The sequence below is a fragment of the Protomyctophum bolini genome (genome assembly GCF_963924005.1).
Source record: "Protomyctophum bolini genome assembly, chromosome: 22".
NCBI classification, from domain to species: Eukaryota; Metazoa; Chordata; class Actinopteri; order Myctophiformes; family Myctophidae; genus Protomyctophum; species Protomyctophum bolini.
In genome coordinates, this window is record NC_137883.1 from 13,063,175 (window position 1) to 13,083,395 (window position 20,221).

At 41.2% G+C, this 20,221-nt stretch overlaps 1 protein-coding gene across 1 annotated transcript; it reads right to left on the reverse strand.

Annotated features, from left to right (window-relative positions):
- Nucleotides 1–393, reverse strand: pmchl (pro-melanin-concentrating hormone, like; the record flags this gene model as incomplete). The annotated part of the gene is made up of 1 exon (XM_080755538.1): nt 1–393. One exon carries the CDS (start codon nt 391–393, stop codon nt 1–3), a length of 393 nt encoding a protein of 130 aa, XP_080611664.1.
- Between the last annotated feature and the right edge of the window lie 19,828 nt (nt 394–20,221).

Consider the following 20,221-nt stretch of genomic DNA (forward strand, 5'->3'; position numbering starts at 1 on the left):
CTATTGTTCCAGCTCCCAGCATGGCCTGTAGACCCGTCCCACCATGCATCGCATGGCGTCCTTCCTGATTACGGCGAATCTGTCCCGCTCGGGCACATCTCTGCGCTGCAGCGTCGGGCCGCTGTCGGCCCCGGCTCTCTGCTTGTAGAGGGAGAGGAGTCCTTCGTTGGCCCAGAGGTTCCTCCAGAGGCCTGCGTCTGCCAGCACGATCACCTTGGCGCCTCCTCCGTTTCGGCCCAGGATGGCTGTCTCTGCGGCGCCGACGGCGTTCTCTGCGATCTCGTCGTCGCCGAAGGCTTCCCGGTCGCTGCTCAGGGATGCAATCATGGAGCCGGTGTAACACTGGAACAGCAGGGCCGCTGCCAGCACCATGGACATGGCTGAGCTTCTCATAGTGACGAAGATGGTCCGAAGATGGATGCCGGTGCCTGAGAATGAGTTGCTTGTTGCAGTGCTGCTCACCTCGATGTACTGACTCTGAGACGTGCCCCTTGCTCTTTTTATACCATTCTGGCTAAATAAGATTAGCCTCGGTGAATCCTTTGCCCGCTTCGTCATAGCTTCTCTTGTTGTGTTCAGGCTATTGGCCGAGAGCATTACGAGGTTCTTGATTGGAACTCAAGTGAGATATTTGGCAAAAAAGTTAATTAAAATGATGGACGTGTCGGTTCATCTCTTGACTGTGACAACGAAACAGTAGGACATCGTTTGAACAGGTGGCACAGAGAAAGACATGAATCCAAGAATCATTCCCTTTAAAACAGAGGATGGATTATCCATCTGTAGACTGCTTTCTAGTTGAAGATGTCTCATGACATGAGCCATCCTCTTACTGTGTTGTCGCAACAATGTGCAGAAGGGGATTTAATATGGGATTAGAGAGGGTCAGCAAACAAACAAATCAAACGTGTGCGTGGCAGCATTTTGTTGACGTGTAAAGGAAAGCGGATGGTGGATATGATTCAGTATACTCATTCGTGGCCACAAAATACTAATTCGAGGCAACAACGAGTTTTCTTCTTTTTGTCAATGGCCACTCCGGGGCAGGGTGCATACGTTGGCCCGGTGTCCTAACAGTCCGACAGGCATTAGTCCGTCACATGCATGGCTGGTTAACACTCACCTGTCCATGGCTCCTGACATGCGTTGCCAGTTAACGCACACATGCGTGGCTGGTTAAAACTCACCCGTGGCTCCTGACATGTGTTGCCGGTTTAGACACATGCATGGCTGGTTAACACTCACCCGTACGTGGCTCCCAACATGTGTTGTCGGTTTAGAAACATGCATGGCTGGTTAACACTCACCCGTACGTGGCTCCTGACATGTGTTGCCGGTTTAGAAACATGCATGGCTGGTTAACACTCACCCGTACGTGGCTCCCAACATGTGTTGTCGGTTTAGAAACATGCATGGCTGGTTAACACTCACCCGTACGTGGCTCCCAACATGTGTTGCCGGTTTAGAAACATGCATGGCTGGTTAACACTCACCCGTACGTGGCTCCCAACATGTGTTGCCGGTTTAGAAACATGCGTGGCTGGTTAACACTCACCCGTACGTGGCTCCTGACATGTGTTGCCGGTTTAGAAACATGCATGGTCGGTTAACACTCACCCGTACGTGGCTCCTGACATGTGTTGCCGGTTTAGAAACATGCATGGCTGGTTAACACTCACCCGTACGTGGCTCCCAACATGTGTTGCCGGTTTAGACACATGCATGGCTGGTTAACACTCACCCGTGGCTCCTGACATGTGTTGCCGGTTTAGAAACATGCATGGCTGGTTAACACTCACCCGTACGTGGCTCCCAACATGTGTTGCCGGTTTAGAAACATGCGTGGCTGGTTAACACTCACCCGTACGTGGCTCCCAACATGTGTTGCCGGTTTAGAAACATGCGTGGCTGGTTAACACTCACCCGTGGCTCCTGACATGTGTTGCCGGTTTAGAAACATGCATGGCTGGTTAACACTCACCCGTGGCTCCCGACATGCGTTGCCGGTTAAAACTCACCCGTGGCTTCCCTGTGAGGTTAGGATTTGGTTAGGGTTTGGCGTAGGGTGTCGGACTAATGCCTGTCGGACTGTTGGTCTAGGAAATGGACGCTACGCTAGGGTTCATGTGGTTAGGGGAAGTGCGGGGGTCAAAGCTTGAGTTGCCTCTCTGTAAGCAAGAGCTTCAACAGGATATCGCGGCTGTAAATCTACTAAAGGTTGCTGATGGAAAAAACGAAAGCAATCGTCAGTGTGGAATCTGCTAGTGGTGTGGAAGTACTAATACTTGAGTACAGTATTGAGGTACTTTTACTTCGAGTGTTTCCATTTTTCGATAGTTTATAAGAAATGTGTCAATCTTTAAAAAAAAATCAATCCATCCCAACACGTTGCATCATGATGGATTGCAAGCTTGTAGATCGGCTATTTTAGAGTAGCCGAAGTAGGCCTATAAAACAAGGCTTGATTTGTTTTAATGTGTGTTTTGTAATCCTAGGATTGAAAGGTATATAACAACGTATGGGTGTAACATGTTTAGAGCAACAATTCTCACCAAGCTATTATAGTTTAGTTCAAACCCAGGCTTCACTGCCTGGATAGATGTCAGGAACGTGGTCTGCTCTCCTCTAAGGCATCACGGTAGCAACAGCAGCTCATTAGAGCCGTTACATCAGTGCTGAAATCATTCCTCACATGAGAATGTTACAGTCCACTGAAGCCGAACAGGTTTAGGACATACACTACAATGCTATGCCAACAACACTAACAAATCCACATGATTAGCCTCCCAGTAACAAGGATCATAAAAAAAACGCCCCAAATTAATAATCCCGTGGGCAAAAGAAAGATTATATTCTCACACAGTAAAATCCACTGTAAAATGTTTAATTCGCCCATAAGCATCCATTTGGTTTGGAACTTTGGACTCTCTCTGAATTAAATGCCCTTTACAACGACTACCAACGATAACAATAACTCAAACTTTATCGTTCACCATTGTCTTTCAGCTGCGGTGTGGACTCTGCCTTCCACTTGACTTGCAAAGCTACTGTATATTTTACGTTTTGCTGCTGTCTGGCAGAAACTTATCAAAATATTTCTTATTTTCAATCAATTACACACCCTATGAAGCCTTGAATTCATGGGGATTATTTTGTTTTTGTTGCATTCCTAAAAGAATAATTTGACGACCAACAGTGTTTCCGGTAGGAGACTAATGCAGTCCAATTATTTGGAATGTAACAAAAGCAAGAATTCAAGGCTTCATGGGGTGTGTAATTAATTGAAAATAAGTCATTTTTGCTGGTGAACTACTCCCTTAAATGTTTAAGGAGGATACGGGTTAAACAAGTGAAATTGGAAGTGATGAGGCTGATGACACTAAGAAATGAGCAAACAAAAAACTCTACAGACAGATGTTAGGTTATTAGCTTAGTTATGATTCTTGATGACTATTTTTATGTATTTGATGTATTACCATGTGTTGCTTACTGTAAAACACTCTGGATTAAGAGCGTCTGATAAATGCCTACATTTTAAATTGTAACACAAAAATATCACAAACTTTTATGTTTATTCATAAATGAATGCCCTACTTAATCATACAAGAGTGGTGCACAAATGGTGAAAACAGCACGTGTACAAGTTAACAAATAACACGGCACCATACATGCAACGCGTTGCGAGCTTGTAGATCAGCTATGCTTACTATTATAATTATTATTATTATATACTATTCAAATGTTGTATAATATTAATAATACAAAAGGAAGGGATAAATGAACAATGGCGGACGATTTTACTGCGCGTTCAGTTGGACCGCCCCAAATAAAATGCCTGTATTTACGGTGTGCAGAAACACTAGTGACCTGTATTTGTGTCCAGTACTGTTGTGGTTACTGTTACTATAACAGAAGAGACTGGCTGATGGTCTCCCTCTCCTCCCTGGCCAGGTGGTGTTAGTCAGTGGTGGGATGATAGTAACTATAAGTACATTTACTCAAGTACTGTACTTGAGTAAATGAACAACTTTGAGGTACATATCGTTGCTGTCAGCCAGATCGACCTCCTATCTCCATATTCAAACTCTTTGTGTGTGTGTCCGTGTCCCCTGTAAATGAATGACCTACTAGTTCTCTTCTCACAAGTATCAAAAGTAGCAGATCTACAAGCTCGAAACGTGGTGCGCTGCTTTGAGCTTGAGTAGATCTGCCTTTTTTCTTCTTTTTTCTTTTTATCCTGAAAAAGTAGCCCAACAGTTTTGGACACATGAGGTTTCCACCCGACAAAAGATGATTTACTTTACTTGAGTGTTTTCATTATTCTATATATTTTATACTTCTAAGCTACTCCACTACACCAGAGGCAAATGTTGTAGCCTACTACTCCACTACTATACATTTACTATACATTACTACTCCACTACTATACAATATTTGAGTACTTTTTATTTATGAAGTTTTGAACACAGGACTTTTACTTACATTGTGGTACTGTATTGCTGAGTATTTCTGCCACCAGTGCTTGCTTTCCTGGTTGCTTTGTGTGCTTCTAGGTCAGGACAACAGCTGTGTGCCATATGTCTAACGTTAACTATAACATAACTGGAGAACTCTTTATTTCCCCCTGCCTACATTCTAAATGGATCCTACAGTAAACCATACAGCAGTGGTTCACAAACTTTTCAGGCCCAAAACCCAAAAGAGAGATTAGACATTGGCCCGGGACCCAAACTAGTGAAAATAGCAGATCTAGAAGCTTGCAACTTGCAAGTTGCAACACAGCGTGAAAGAGACATTTTTAAATTCAAGTCGTCAAAAAAGCGTGGGCACCCCTGTTGTAGATCCTCACTAAATGCTTATTGTTTTTGTCTGGTCTGTGTCTCAGGAGGGCTGTGGACAGTTCAGAAACTCGCCTACCAGTGAAACCATATGCAGGTTTGGTTTGGTCACATTATGTTTTCATGCAAGAATGACGGCTTCTATTTCAGCATGCTAACTTTCCTAGGAAGAGAAAGGCTGTAGTTTCTATTAGCTTGGAATCCCCACTCATGAATCATGATGTCACTATCCACAAACGAGAGTAATCAGTGAGTCATATTATAATGAACTTTGGTGAGGTGAGGACCATTATACGAAGATACGTTCAAAATGAGTGAAGTGGTCCTTTTAAGAACCTCAAAGCAGAAGAGTGGAAACGGGGAACTCTTTTTCATATTTGCCCTTTGCGCAAAGAAGGAAGAACGGCTGCTGCCAGCTCATGGTATTTGTGCGTTATGAAATGATCATGCTAACGACTTAAATTAAATCCTTCACTTTGTTCTCGCAAGTCCAGGGCTGCCTCTGAATACTTTGATGATATTTGGAATTCATCAATGTCGCTTGCACTTTATTTCAAATCTCTTTGTCAGTGTCGTGATATGAAGATGGCCTGCCCTGGATATTCTGTCCAGTTTTCCTTGTGATATACTGTATTTTAGGGGGAAAGATTTACATACCGTTACTATGACATATGGTGCTCTATAAAGTAATGTAATTCAAGTGGTTATTTACAGGGGTAACCTGAGCCCAAAATGTTTGAGAACCACTGCTATAGCCCCCACCCACTCTCCATCCCCCGAACGATGCCCGGAATAGGGACGCTAAGTTAACCGGAATGCCGCTACACCTCATTGAAAAGAACAAAGACTTAAAAAAAATAAAAAATAAAATGTCTTTCTCAAAAGCGAGAGGATGAGATGTGCAAAGCAGTGTTGCCAGATATTGCAAGTCTATTAAAACATGTCCCCTGGCACAACATATTTTAAGATAGGGGTCCGCATATTAATCTACGGGGCCTTGACATGAAAGGGTTTGAGAACCACTGGTTTTATAACATCAGGAAGAAAGCACCAAAATAAGCAACTACATTTTATAAAGAAGCCGTGACTGACTACCAATATTTACAAGCGACTTTTACAGAAAAAGAAGCACAAAGGGGGCTTATAATTAGCAGACATGGCAACGCTGGTGCAGAGCAGCTGACTACACTGATGGGTGCCAACCCAAACACCAGGCCTTGACTCCGGGGTGATAAAATGGGGTGGGGTGGGGGGGACCAGGGGTAGAAAGCAACTAAAGTACATTTACTATAAAGTGCTGTACGTTAAGGAAAACTTCACAGATTTTCAACCTATCTTCATATAATCGGTTCTTATTAGCGCTCATTATAATAGTGCCATTTTTGCTACTCTGTCTGGGGACGCTTCAGAAACCTACCTACCAGTGACATCATCGACGGCCCGGGAATCCAAACTTATAGAAACAGCAGGCTTTCTATTCCTGCATGGAAAATTAGCATGCTATAATAGAAGCCATTGCTCTCGTGTTAATACAAAAATTTGAAATCTTGTTTTGTCACTGGTAGGCGAGTTTCTGAAGTGTCCACAGCCCTCCTATTCTTTTTACCATTTTTATCATGAGCATTACCATTACTGAGGACCATAATAAGTTGAAAATGAGTGAAGTCATTGTCGTCCTTTAACCGAACCCCGTGGATCCATATTCTGAGGGTAACTTTAGCAGAAAACAGCAGATGATCGACAAGCTCACGGTGTAGATTAAAAGAAGAAAATAAATCGGTGACTAATCTTATTCAAAAGAATATAAAACTAAATTAAAAAAAATTGCTGTAAAAAGCAACAGTGACGTGAACTCCATGCAGCCGTGTACAGAGGCCATGTAGACAGTGACTCTCACATAGCGCTGGCCCCTTTCTGCACACAGACAGCCAGCGCACCGCTTCTTTACAACAACACACACCAGAGAAGTGGTGAAAAAAGTACTCAAATGTTTTATTTAAGTACAGGTTACAGGTAAAAGTCTAGTCTAATTAAGTCTAATTTAAAATGTACTTGAGTTTAAGTACAAAAGTATTGGCGTCATTATGCAGAATGTCCCATTTCAAATTTTTAAAGTTTTAAATGTTTACAAATCTTCTCAAAATAGCCGCAAGCCACAATTAAGCTCACATTGCGTACCATCGCAATGCATTGCGAGTTTGTAGATCGGCTTTGATTTTCAAATGGCCGAAATCTATATAGAGCTGAAGTGTTTAATGTACGTTTTGTAATATTAATCAAAATCTACAAAGTAACTAAAGTTTTCAAATAAATGTAGTGGAGTAAAAGTACAATATTTGCCTCTGAGATGTAGTGGAGTAGAGGTAAAAGTACTGGAAATTGGCAATACTCAAGTAAAGTACAAATGACTCAAAATTGTACTTAAGTACAGTACTTGAGTAAATGTACTTAATTACTTTTCACCACTGCACGAGAGGCAGGGCCACACCGTCAAGCCTTGAGTGTTATTCCAGCTAGGCAAATAACTAGGCCATACGGATCTAGCAGTGATGATGAATGGCATGTATTAACAGGCACAAATTGAATTATGTTGTTGAGAGTCCCAAGTGCGATCGCATTCTGCCCGAGCCCAGTTTTTTGAGGTTTTTGGAGCGACTGAGTGAAGTCTCAGGGCCCTTTTTTTCCTCCCACTTCTGCGGCTTTCACGTTCGATTTCTTCGCCAGGACCCAAGTGGTTCTCGAAGGTTTTCATGTCAAGGGCCCCCAAATTAATATGTCGTTGCTGTCTGACGGAAACCAGCTAACTCAATTTTTAAAGTTTGACTTTTTCTTTTTTTTTCCCCATAACTCGAAATGCTGTTGAATGTGTTGGTTTAAAACTCACACTTGTGTGAAGTGAGGAGCGCTCTTATCATCTGAGTGTACATCACCGTACATCACATTCCGTGCTCAGCCAATCAGCTGAGCACATTCCGTGCTCATACTCACAAACACAAAGCTGTGCATATGAGCACAGCTTTATCACTGCTAGATCCGTATGGTCATTTGCCTACACAAACACAAAGCTGTGCATAGGAGGGGCTCCTCAAAGGATATTGAACCATTAACCAATAAAGTATTAAAAAGCACACTTGTGAAGTTGCATGAAGTATAAGGGCGCCTCACTTATATTAAATGGTGAATGGTGCATTTATATAGTGCCTTTATCCAAGGCACTTTACATAGATTGTGCATTACATTCACCCATTCACACACATTCATACACCGATGGTCAGAAGAAACCAGGCAAGGCACCAACCTGATCATCGGGAGCAATTATGGGTTCAGAGTCTTGCTCAAGGACACTTCGACACGAACTTAGTGGGAGCCCGGGATGGAACTTGGAACCTTCCGGTTCGGTTCCCAACCGGCAACTATACCCCTGAGCCACTTCCGCCCCCACATGACGTCACATGACGTTTAAACAAACATTAAACGTCTTTAGACTTGGCTGCCATATGACGTCATTTCAAAAGCCTGCCCTTCAAAAAGTACTTTTGACAAAACCAGCCAACTCCATTGGACCCTAAAACTGTCTGCTAAAGACATCTGCTAATTCTGCTAATTCACCCCCTCTCATGCAAGTATCTGACAATATATAAAGTCAACTTGGATGAGGCAGTATTGCTTCGTTTTAAAAATGGTTTTCTTCATTTCCTGTATTAGTTATTATGGTGGTACACCAGATATTTTCTGAGGTGGTACTTGGTATAAAAACAATTAAAAAGGTTGAGAACCACAGATGAAAGTAAACAGATAAAAGCTAATCTTACATAGCAATGCTCCTTTAATGTGGGCTAACAACACAGTGGTTCTCAACATGTTCTGGACCAGGGCCCAGTAGAAAATCTCAAAAAGTTTGTTAACTTTATATGATCAATCAACACTATTTTATGTTCTCATTAAAATATTTAGTTTTTTGGCAATTATTTGGGCGGCCACTTGCACGGCCCACAGGTGAAGAAGAATCACTTGGCCAACAGAGACATAGTGAACTCCCACAGAAGCCATACATCCCCAAAGAGATGCCCATATATGGCAGGAGATATGAACGTAATAATGGAAGGAACAGCCAGGGTTTCCGCTCATTCTTCTGACTGCATCTGAAAAGCCAGGCACACATGCACACACGCTCGCGCGCACGCACGCACACCACCTCTCATCCACGGCTCTAGCGTAACCATGGCAGCGGGCCAGTAAACATGTAATCATGATCAACCACTGTGGCTAACCCTGGCTGTGCTAGTTAGGGAGGAGAGGATGAAGCTTTGAAGACTCATCTGAAGACATTTCTGCTAGTGACATGTTTTTTGATGAAGCAACGGAAGGAAAATGCATTATGTGGACACATAATGTGATTCTGATTCTGATCGTCCCTTCTAAATCATACTCAACCCAAAGTACATTTACTTAAGTTACCAATTAACATTACCAATGTTAAGTTACCAATTAACATTACCAATTCAATTTCCAATACTTTTACTTCTATGCCACTACATCTCAGAGGCAAATCCACTACATTTAGTGATGCAATGCGATGATGCTATTTTCAAAAGATTGTTATACATTTGAAATGGGACATTCTGCGTAATTGGTACTTTAAGTAGGCTACATTTTTATGCTAATACTTTTGTACTTTTACTCAAGTACATTTAGAATTCCAGACTCTTACTTATACGTAAGGGAGTATTTCTATACTGCTGTATTGATACTTTTACTTAAAAAATGAGATTACTGTATGTGCGGTCCACCACTGTGACCGCACATACTGCCAAGCCACAATGTTCATACTATTGGAAAGGGAATGTTGTTCACTCGCAAGACTTTTTTTTGGGGGGTATTAGAAAGGTTTTACTTCAAAGGGGCCCCTGCACCAATTGCTCTGAGGATAATGTGTTATTTGTGTATGGGGGCTGAAAAAAAGAGTCGTCGAGATGTGAAATATTAGCCTATTAGAAAATATTCTCCCTCACCGGAGAGAAGCATGCAATTTAGAAGTTTTGACACAACTTGTTGCCAACATTCAGAGAAGCTTGTATGTCCAAAACCTTTTCCTTTTCATTATTAAAAAATAACCCATTAAGTCTTCTAAATCTTAACAATTTTCTGAAAAACTTGTTTCTATGTCTATGGTTCTCAAAATTAGTATATATATTCAAGATTTGCACAAATAAAATAATGTTGAAATATGGAGATACAAGGTTTCTGCCTGACAGCAGCAGTATATTGGGTGTGTACTGTAGTGTACCTGCTGTTTTCACAGCATGACAACAACCAAAGCACAGTTTGACAGTCTGGCTGCTTCTATAAAACATTGATTAGCTTTCCGACTGTGTTTTAATGCGCTCGGTGGATGTCGACTGTGGATGCAGACAAGACCTATACTGGCCGTCTGGACAGTATTCTCCAGCAGCTCCATTCTCTAACAAGGAACTGGGCTGTTTCTCAGCAACCGAGGCCGTGGGTTGGTTTGTGTGTACATCCCATATCCATGGAAACAAGTTACTGAATGTTAAATATAGCAGCTGATGTAGGGATGTGTGCACCGGTTAATAAAACTGATCGATTTAATCTATGATAGATAACCGATGACTTGATCAAACTAGTGGTCCATACCCAGGGATTGTGCCCAACCAAAACTAGCTTTTTTGGGTTCTATGCCTGTGTGCTCGGTATGCATAGTTATGCTTTCTGCATAATGATGAGTACTTTTACTTTTGGTACTTTAAGTACAATTTGATGCCATTACTTTAATACTTTTACTCAAATAAAATGTGAATACAGAAATGTTACGAAGTTAAAATGTGAGTAGTTCTGCCACCACTGTGTAAGACATAATGCAAGTTGAAATGTGTTTTATGTCTCGACCCTGAAAAAGATGGCCTTGTTGTTGGAATAGCTTAAAATCACAGGCATTTATCTGCCTATGCGATGGATTCTGCCAATACTTTTCAGTGGGAACGGAGCGGTTTGCTGGGTTGGGGGGAGAAAAACTTTGTTCCCATTCAAAAGCATTGGTAGAATAAAGGTTTGGTGTGACCGCACCGATCTGTTTGTGGGTTCTATAAATATTTAACCAAATGAAAAGTATTAACAAGGGCTTTTGACTAAAGACTTATATTGGCTCCATGGAAACGCAGCGTTTCTTGAAAAGTACGTTTTTGGACATAAAAAAGGTTTCTGCCAATTCAAATTGAGATTCTGCACTTAATTTGTATTCATTTTTCGAGTGATGCAGCGGTGATAAATAAGTGCTAATTTTCCATTCCATTTGCAGTGTAACGAGTATTTGGCTGTGTTACAATACCACTTCTACCAACAGCATGAACTATGAATAATTAATCATGTATGTGTGGTTTTTAGGTGTGCGTGTGCGCACAGAATGGATGGATGTTTGATTTGAGGACACTCACAATTCTTCCAATGCCAGTAATCATTGGTTTGAGTGAGATCTTTTGGCCTACAATCAAGCTAAATTAAATTGTTGTGAATCTCTGAAGGTGGTGTTTCATTTTTTTCCCCTGGCATTTGGCTTTTTCTCCATTAACATAAGTACATGCTTCACTATTTCATTTACCGGCGGCCACTGTGCCGCAGTGTCAGCAAAAGTTGCATAAGTACATGCATTGTTTCTGGTTTTTCCCTGTCTGCGATTAATAGCAGTGAATATCGCGGGACACTATTTGGCGTCCTTGAAGCATTTGAATGTGGGGTGTCAAATTTTGCCCATGCACACTCGCAGGCTTATTGCTTTCCCCGTAGCTCTGTGTTTTCTGTAATGCCAAAGTGCCTTGGCTTTAATTACAACGGCCTTGCTCTTTAAACTGATGCCAGATTATCAAGGCCTCCTTTTGACATTTACTGCACATACCACCTAAGCAGTGGTGGAAACATTAAGTACTCACATTGATTTGCTTAAGTAAAAGTATCGATACTGAAATCTAGAAATACTCTACATTTTAAATGTACAAAAGTATTGGCATCGAAATGTACTTAAAATACCAAAAGTAAGTTTGTGCAGAAAGTTCAAAATGTATAAAGAAATATTTTGAAAATAGCCGAAATATATTTACAGTAGGCTGAAGTGGTTAATGTATGTTTGTAATAATCAAAATCTACAAAGTAACTAGTATCTAATTATCATCTCTGAGATGTAGTGGAGTAGAAGTAAAACTACAGAAAATTGGAAATACTAGTACCTCAAAATTGTACTTAAGTACAGTACTTTAACTAAATGTACTTAGTTTCCACCACTGTCCTTTTGACATTTACAGTGCATACACACAATGCAGATAAGCATTTTATGGGAAAGTGTGTTTTCTAAGCACGGTCTACATGCTCACGACGCGCCACAGTGCGACACACACAACGTGAGCTTGTAGATCAGCTATTGTCCGTGGCGTGTGTGACACCGTCACACGACTAAGCATATATCAGGCCTAACATCTGGAAGCTGTTGGGCCGAAAAGCTATCCAAGCTGCTCTCCGTGGCTGGTAATATTTCAACAACTGGGTTCTTTTCTCGTTTGTCCTTTTTTTTTTGGTAGAAGTTGTGGATGTTATCTTCTGTGACGATTATCGAGTGAACTCTGAAGTATGTTTGTCTGGAAAGGATGTTTTGATTATATTGATAATACGTGTATTCAAAATATTGACTTGGCTGGCTGGCTGGCTGAGCCCGGAGTGTGCCAAAAAATACCCATAGGTCCCTGAGAACGAACTTTAGTCAGGCTTTGGGTTAAATGAGTGAGGTTTTAAATGTAGATTTCTCGTCAAAATGTTGTCAATTGAAAAATGTCATATCTATGCCCTTTCCCTCAGATGGAGGGGGGTTACTTTCCAATTCCCGATTTCTTTTGAATATTCCCGGAACTACATGATATTTATTACAGAATATTGACTTCTGTGGCTCTGACCATCCACTCTGCTGTTGGCAATCTACAGATTGAAGCGAATATTCTATCGTTGCAGTGTTTACTAAACCAGTGGTTTTCAAACAGGGCTCCTTGAGGGGGGTTCCGGGGGTCCCCAGCCAATTGATATAGGAACCAAATGAACGTTGATGGTGATCTGTAATGATGAGAGTGTACAAATGGATTTAACATTGATGAATTTACTGGTTGGGTCACAGAGATATAAAAACAATAATGGCACCAAGTGCGGATTCGTGGCCTATTGCATATACACAAAGTGGGGGTCCTTGAAATAGATAAAGGTTGAGAATCACTGCAAGAGCCACATCGTAAATAATTATCTTTTATGGGGGTCCCTATAGCGTATCTTTTCAAATGGTCTGCGGGCTAACAAGTATCAATTTGGGGGTCCTTGACATGAAAACATTTGAGAAACACTGTACTACTCGCCCAACTAGGACGGCTTGCCAACCCAATCAGCTTTTAATAATGAAATAATCACGCCAAATACCTCGTTGATGGTCATTAATTATGAGTGATTTCCCATTAAGCGTTGCTTACTGTATTAACGTCACAATAACCCTGGGGCCACACGTTGCTGCAGTTAATCGGGGGATTAAGAGGGAGGCTATATGTGTGTATACGCTCTGTGGGGAGGCATTGTTAGGCTCGCTCACCTCGCCTGTAGTTCCTTCGTACAGATATAGTGCTATTTATAGTCGAGGAACAGCAAGGGAAAGGTTAGCTATCCAATGAAATTGTCTTTAACGACTTCATTATCAAGGGGCGGGGGGTGGGCAAGAGTCCTATCCAGTGGTGGGAAAAGTACTTCCATTTTATGCAAGTAAAAGTCCGCAATTCAAAATGTACTTGAGTAAAAGTGCAAAAGTATTGGTATCAAAATGTACTTAAAGTACCAAAAGTAGTCATTGTGCAGAATGTCCCATTTCAAGTTTTCAAATGTATATAAAAATCTTTTGAAAATATCAGATCTAGATTGGTTATTTTCAAATAAAAACTAAATGTATATAGGGCTGAAGTGGTCATTGCATGTTTTGTAATAATAATCAAAATCTACAAAGTAAGAGTACAATATTTGCCTCTCAGATGTAGTGGAGTGGAAGTAAAAGCATTGGAAATTGGAATTACTCAAGTAAAAATACATCAGAATTGTACTTAAGTACAATACTTTCCACCACTGTGTGTGTGTGTGTGTGTGAATAGGGCCTTAACAATGTCTGTACTGAGGGGAGTTCAATGACCTGACCGCATTAAATTGTGTACAGTAGCTCTCCCACTGGTTTAAATGGGATTGCAATTACAGGCAAGAGAGAAGACCGCACACAAAGAATCGGAATCTTACATAAAAGCGCAACTTGCCTTTGCAGTTTGCACTGTTTGCAGACGGCAACCGTCCTCAGCGTTGATTATTACAGGCTACTTTATCACTACACCACTGTTACGCCATTATTGCGCTATTCAAATAAACACTGACGATCTTTGCTGTGTAGCATCTGAGGCAGAGACCCTTTTTGAGAACATTACATGGGGTTAAAACAATGATGTTCTATGCATTCACAAACTTGAATGGTTAAGTTGGGTAAACGTCTCCGTTGCCCACTGTGGCCAATAGAAACAGTGTTTGGAAGAAAACCGATCTGTAACTGTTGTTTCAGCAAATAATGGCATACTATTTTTGAAGGCACCACGCGTCATCGCAGTCCACAATTCTGTGGAAAGCTGAGTGCTAATTTAACTGGTGTGCAAATATAGCATTTGTTAGAGTTACGAATGGATAAATGAACACGCGTTATATTAGGTTTAGATGATTTTGCTGTGATGTGTTTTAAAAGATGTGCAGCAGCAGCGGTACAACGTCAATAACATTTCGGCCACTCAGTGATACATCATTAAAAGGCAATCACTGAAAAGAAAAGCTGGCGCCTTCCATAGATAAACTCTCTTATTCTGACTTACAGTATAGCCTGGGGCTGCCTACAGCTCTGGGCTAAGTGTATAGTCAGTATGAAAGCACCCATACAGTCACTTCAAACAACAACTTTCAACAAACTGTTGTGAGAACTAAGTGCGGAGTGCGCTGGAGGCTGGCTGATCAAAGATGATCATTATGATCTGGGCCGGGCTCGGCCTCGCAAAAAAAGATTACAATCTCAATGCGTTTCGACTGGTTAACTACCCACACGGAAAGGACTTATATGTTACATATATGTTAGACATATATGTCTAACATATATGTAACATATAAGTTTCATATAAGTCCTTTCCGTGTGGGTAAAGGTTAAATAAAATAGATTCAACAATATGATAGATATCATCACTTCTGAAACATCTATAGCAGGGGTGCCCACACTTTGTTTTACTTGAGAGCTACTGGTACTTTATAAATGACCAGCTCAACAATATCTACCTACCCAAAACATTATTATCCCATTGATGAAAACAGCGGCACTGGCATTACTCATTTGGAATGGGAAATAGAGGGGGGAAATGAAGGAAATAGAGGGGGGGAATTAATGGGAAATAGAGGGGGGGAATGGTATTCGTATGTTGTTTTTTTGTATATAACTTTACTTTGTAATGGTTAGTAATGATGTTTGTGTTGTATGTTGCATTGTGTTTGAGCTGACAGGTGGCAGACCCATTTTGATGTAAATCAAGTCAGCTTAATTCAAGTGGCAGATGCCAAACATTGTTTTTTATATTTAAATTATATAAATATATTTTTGGCTGGGGCATGTCATGGACTCATGTGGTCTACCTGCACACACAGCCTTTGTGATCTACTGGTACATCGCAATCTACCTTTTGGCCAAGTAAAAGAGCCACGTGGCCCATAAGTCAAGAGTGATATCTCTAATTTTTCTGTAGCATGAGACAGCTTGATGAACAGGTAACTTGGCACTGGTCCGACCTCCTGTTAGTCCGACTCGCCTCATTACTATCCCTAACCCTAACCGCACACAAAGCCATATAGTCGGAGTAATGGAATGTTGGAATTATGGGCAGTCTAAGTACACCCCCTGGACATGACGCTATAGGATACCTCGGGGACAAAGGGCTACTACACTCACATTACCCCCACTTCAGCCCTCGATGGGAACAAATGGCACGGAGAAAGTGAAAAAAGTCTCAACTATCGCCACAAGAGCACCAACATTTAGAAGCAAAGGCTACTGGAGGAGCGCTAAATCGGTGAAACATGCTGGTGAAGTGTTACATTTCTGCGCTTTTTATCATTTTCATTTCGTGGTATGTGGAATCCCGACCCTTAGAAAAAGAGAGAGAGAGAGTTACATCGCTAGCATAGGCTCCCATTGTAAGAATGGAATGTGGAAGTTCTCATTCTATTTGAATGAGGAAGTTCCAGTGTTTGGAACTACAGCTAATAGACCATATTCACACTGCCATGTAGGATGTTTGAGGGTGCGTGAAAACTTTGTCCTGACACAGACATTTAATGCAATTGATAATGAATGGCCAGTTTTACGTCATTATCCCAACACAAACATTAACTTAAATAGCATTTTATGTAGACATGGCACTCTATAGTAGTGCATACGCATAGTTTCATTATACATATTCCACTATTAGGTGCTTAGCTTACATATAATTCATGATGACTATTTTTATGTATTTGATGTATTACCATGTTTTTGTTCTTGCATACTGGAAATCGCTCTGGATTAAGAGTGTCTGCAAAATGCCTAAATTATAATTAAATGTAAATTTTGAGTGTTTGTCTCAACACAGACATTAAAGACGTGGTGCATTTATTGTAAGGTGGCAAGATGGCTGCCGTGTGAATGTGGTCTATATAGCACCTCGCTTTGCGACAGGATCAAAGCGTGTCGGAACTCTCTCTCTATGGGTCTCTGGTGGAACCCAGCAGGAACTATCTGAAACAGCTGTCACAATGAAAGGGGCGGAACACATTTATTCTAATTAACAGCAGGACAGAGATGGTATGCACATGTTTTCTTTTGTTTCTCTAACTATACTCATTTGGCACAGTTTACAACAAATGGGTTTCACCCTGAATGGGGTACCTTGAAAAACACCGAAAACTGAGCATCTGGAAACCATTTATTGTTAAGTCATTATTCTGTCTGGACAAATCCAAGATAGAAATCAGTTTGACCAAATTTCAACTTGGGTCTGTTTGTTTGTTTTTAGTTATTATTTTTTACCCCCTTTTAATTTCCGTGAGCCAATGTTTAATATCGTAAAATCTAATCACATGCTGAGTGATTTCAAATTGAATCATGTAGTTGTTCTTGTCAGATTCCACTAAGTAACAATTTACTTCAGTTAAGCGCTGGTCTGGAAAAAGTGGAAAGAAACTCTACATTTACAACAAATCTCTGCTGAAATAGCCAAAAGCTCAGATTGTGTCATGGTGAAACTAAAAAGGAGATTGCCTATTTTTGTGCAACAAAGCAAATAAAATAATGTTCAAGTTGTTGAAGGGACACTTCACCCTTTTTGCATAATATGTAATATGTGGTTTTAAATATTTTAGATTTTAGCAGTGTCCATGATGTCACAGACACTGGGCTCACTTCCTTCCATGACTACAATTCCAATAATGCTTTTGTGCACTGCTCCTCCTTGGGAGGGCTGTCTTACAGCGCAGGCACACTTTAGCTGCATCACGAAGATGCCAAAAGCCGTGAGCGGCAGGTGTCTCTTCCAGGTTTTTAGACAGCTGGTGGATGGAAATGAAGCTCCACCAGATTCCCGGAAAAGCTTGCCCCCGTGGCATTCTGCCGCGTGGGTGGAGCTTCATTTCCATCCACCAGCTGTCTAAAAACCAGGAAGAGATGCCTGCCACGAGCGGCTTTCTGCCACGCATGGAAGCCCAAGTGTGTTTACACCTTTACTGAGACAATAGTCCAGGAAGGAATAGAGACCAGTGTCTGTGACATCATGGACCCTGCTAAAATCTAAAATATCTAAAACCACATATTACACACAGATCCCAGGAAAGTGTTCTAAATCTTCTAAACGTCATTAACATATGTTTTAGCATATGGTGAAGGGTGAAGCATGATATATATAACAATATATAAACCCAAGTTACAAAGCCTTTTTGTGAGTGTTTACTGCTTTTGTATTAACTTTTGTATTAACTCTTATATTGTTTTACTGCCCTGTCTATATTTAAGCAAATTGCTCTTTTATTTCATGAACCACTTTTGAACCCCTGTTTTACAATGGTGCTATATAAATAAAGATTATTATTGTGTTGTTATTTTTCATCTGCTCGAACATCGAGTCATGGACAATGCCTGACTTTTTTCTTCTTTTTGTGTGTGACTGAAACCAGATATAGCAATCTAAAAATGTGGTGTATGTCAATCCTTCACCCACTAATATGATAAGCGTGATAGTTGGGTCAAATGGTTACATGGCATCTGGCAACCAAGGGTTCTCCGATGTCCATTGAGGCTTTTTGGTAATTTAATTTAACTGATGCTTAGTTGAAATAATCAGCGTGCAGCGGCTTAAACATATTATAGCATGACTCGCTAATAGTCACCAAGAGACTGGCGGCATCAAATAAAAGTACACAGTAAAACCCTCATTATGAATTTGTCCATTAATGCAGTGTTCAGAGAGGGAGAGAGAGTTGAACTGTTGGCCAGTGGAGTTTCTTCTCTCTTCTTGGCATTGTTGCTGAACATGTTGATTTTCCACTGTGTTTTGCTCTGTATACTTTGAGCAGGGCTTCCCAGAAATGAGAGAGTAGGCAGACCAGCAGGAGAACGGAAATCTACCTCACACTCTGTAATATTTAATTAATGATGAAATAAACAAAAGCCTGCATGGTACTTTGCTTCATGTGACATTAAAACTTCATTCAAAGGTGGGGTATGGTCAACATTTTGATGATGATGTTCTTTCTTTCTTTGCACAGCTCTTTTCCAGGGTTCTTAGAGTTCACCATGAGGCATGGGAAATGGAATACAATAAAGCTTTTATTGTTCAATAGAATATTATTGGTATGAAAACTGTTAGCTGTACTAATACTATTTAGAAATTACACTATACACAAACAGAGCTTTTTTTCCCCTTCTCAAGGCTGTGACAGTGTAGAGTGATGACAGAATGGCAGCAATTTTATGGGTGATCACTTTGATCCGAATTGATTGTGGTGACATTGCCTTTTTGGTTTCTTGAATCCCAATAACGACGATTGAGTTGCTACATCTAGCCTAAGTCGAATCAATTTGCAAGTCTCACTTGGAACTGCAGCATTGCTACAAAGAGGAGATCAATACCATTTTAGGAACTTTCTCTTGAAAGATCTGACAGATCCGTCTGGATTACTTTACTATAGAGATAATGTGTACCGATTTGCGTGATGTTTGGACAAAATTTGTAGGAGTAAGTAAATGCCCCCGAAACATGAAACATGGCCGAGTAGTTTCTGGTGCCAAGAAATACATGGTGGGGCGGACCGTTCTGAGGCCGCTGGATTTGCTGGGGCGACTGTTACGACCGGCGCCGGATTTGACCCTGGGTGACCGTGTTTTGGGGGGCGACTTTGGTATTCCACTGAGCTACCCGAACAGAATTTGCTATAACCATTATTCATCTACACATTTTAAAAGGGTTCAATTTAGCCAACTTTACACATTGTTTACATATTTGTTTATTTTTTTTGGTCTGTTGTAGCTATTCCATCACCCTGTACACACGCTACCTCCGGAGACCCGAGGACAGAAGCACAGCTATTGATTAGAATAGTCAATAAGGTCTAGTTTCCTCCCCGACTATTATACTAATGCACTTAGGGAGACCGTCCCAGCTAGCCTTGCAGCAGGCCAGGTTATAAAGTACACCAGAGCTCCTAAATTATTCACGAGGCCCGCCTCCACACCAGCTTTAGCCCTCCATTAGAGTCAGCATGGAGGAGGGGGGGTGACGATGATGTCACCCAGTCCGATGGAGCCAGACAAGGGCACCTGGGACTGAATGATGGAGTCAACTTTGGAGGCCGCAGTCGCGGACCGCAATTCTACTGGAACTGTCAGTCTGGGAGAAAGATGAACACACTGCCTGCCTCCACAGTTCAGTTCACCAGCAGACCCTGTCAGTTGACACACTGTACTGTGTGAATAGTGTGCATGTGTGTTTGTATGTGCACTCGTATAACTATACTTGTGAGGGACAGCTATCCCTACTAGTAGAATTTTCCTGTGGCTGTTTTATGTTAAGATTTGGGCCTGCCCTATTTTCATCAGTGCCTTACTATCCCTAAACTTCTTTGCCTTTTAAAAAAAAACATAATTGTTTTTCAAAAATGTAAAAGAAATCACACCTGTGAACTGAGCGGTGCAACTATACGTACTAGGCCTCCTCCCTGTGTGTGTGTGTGTGTGTGTGTGTGGCTGCTCAACAGTGCCA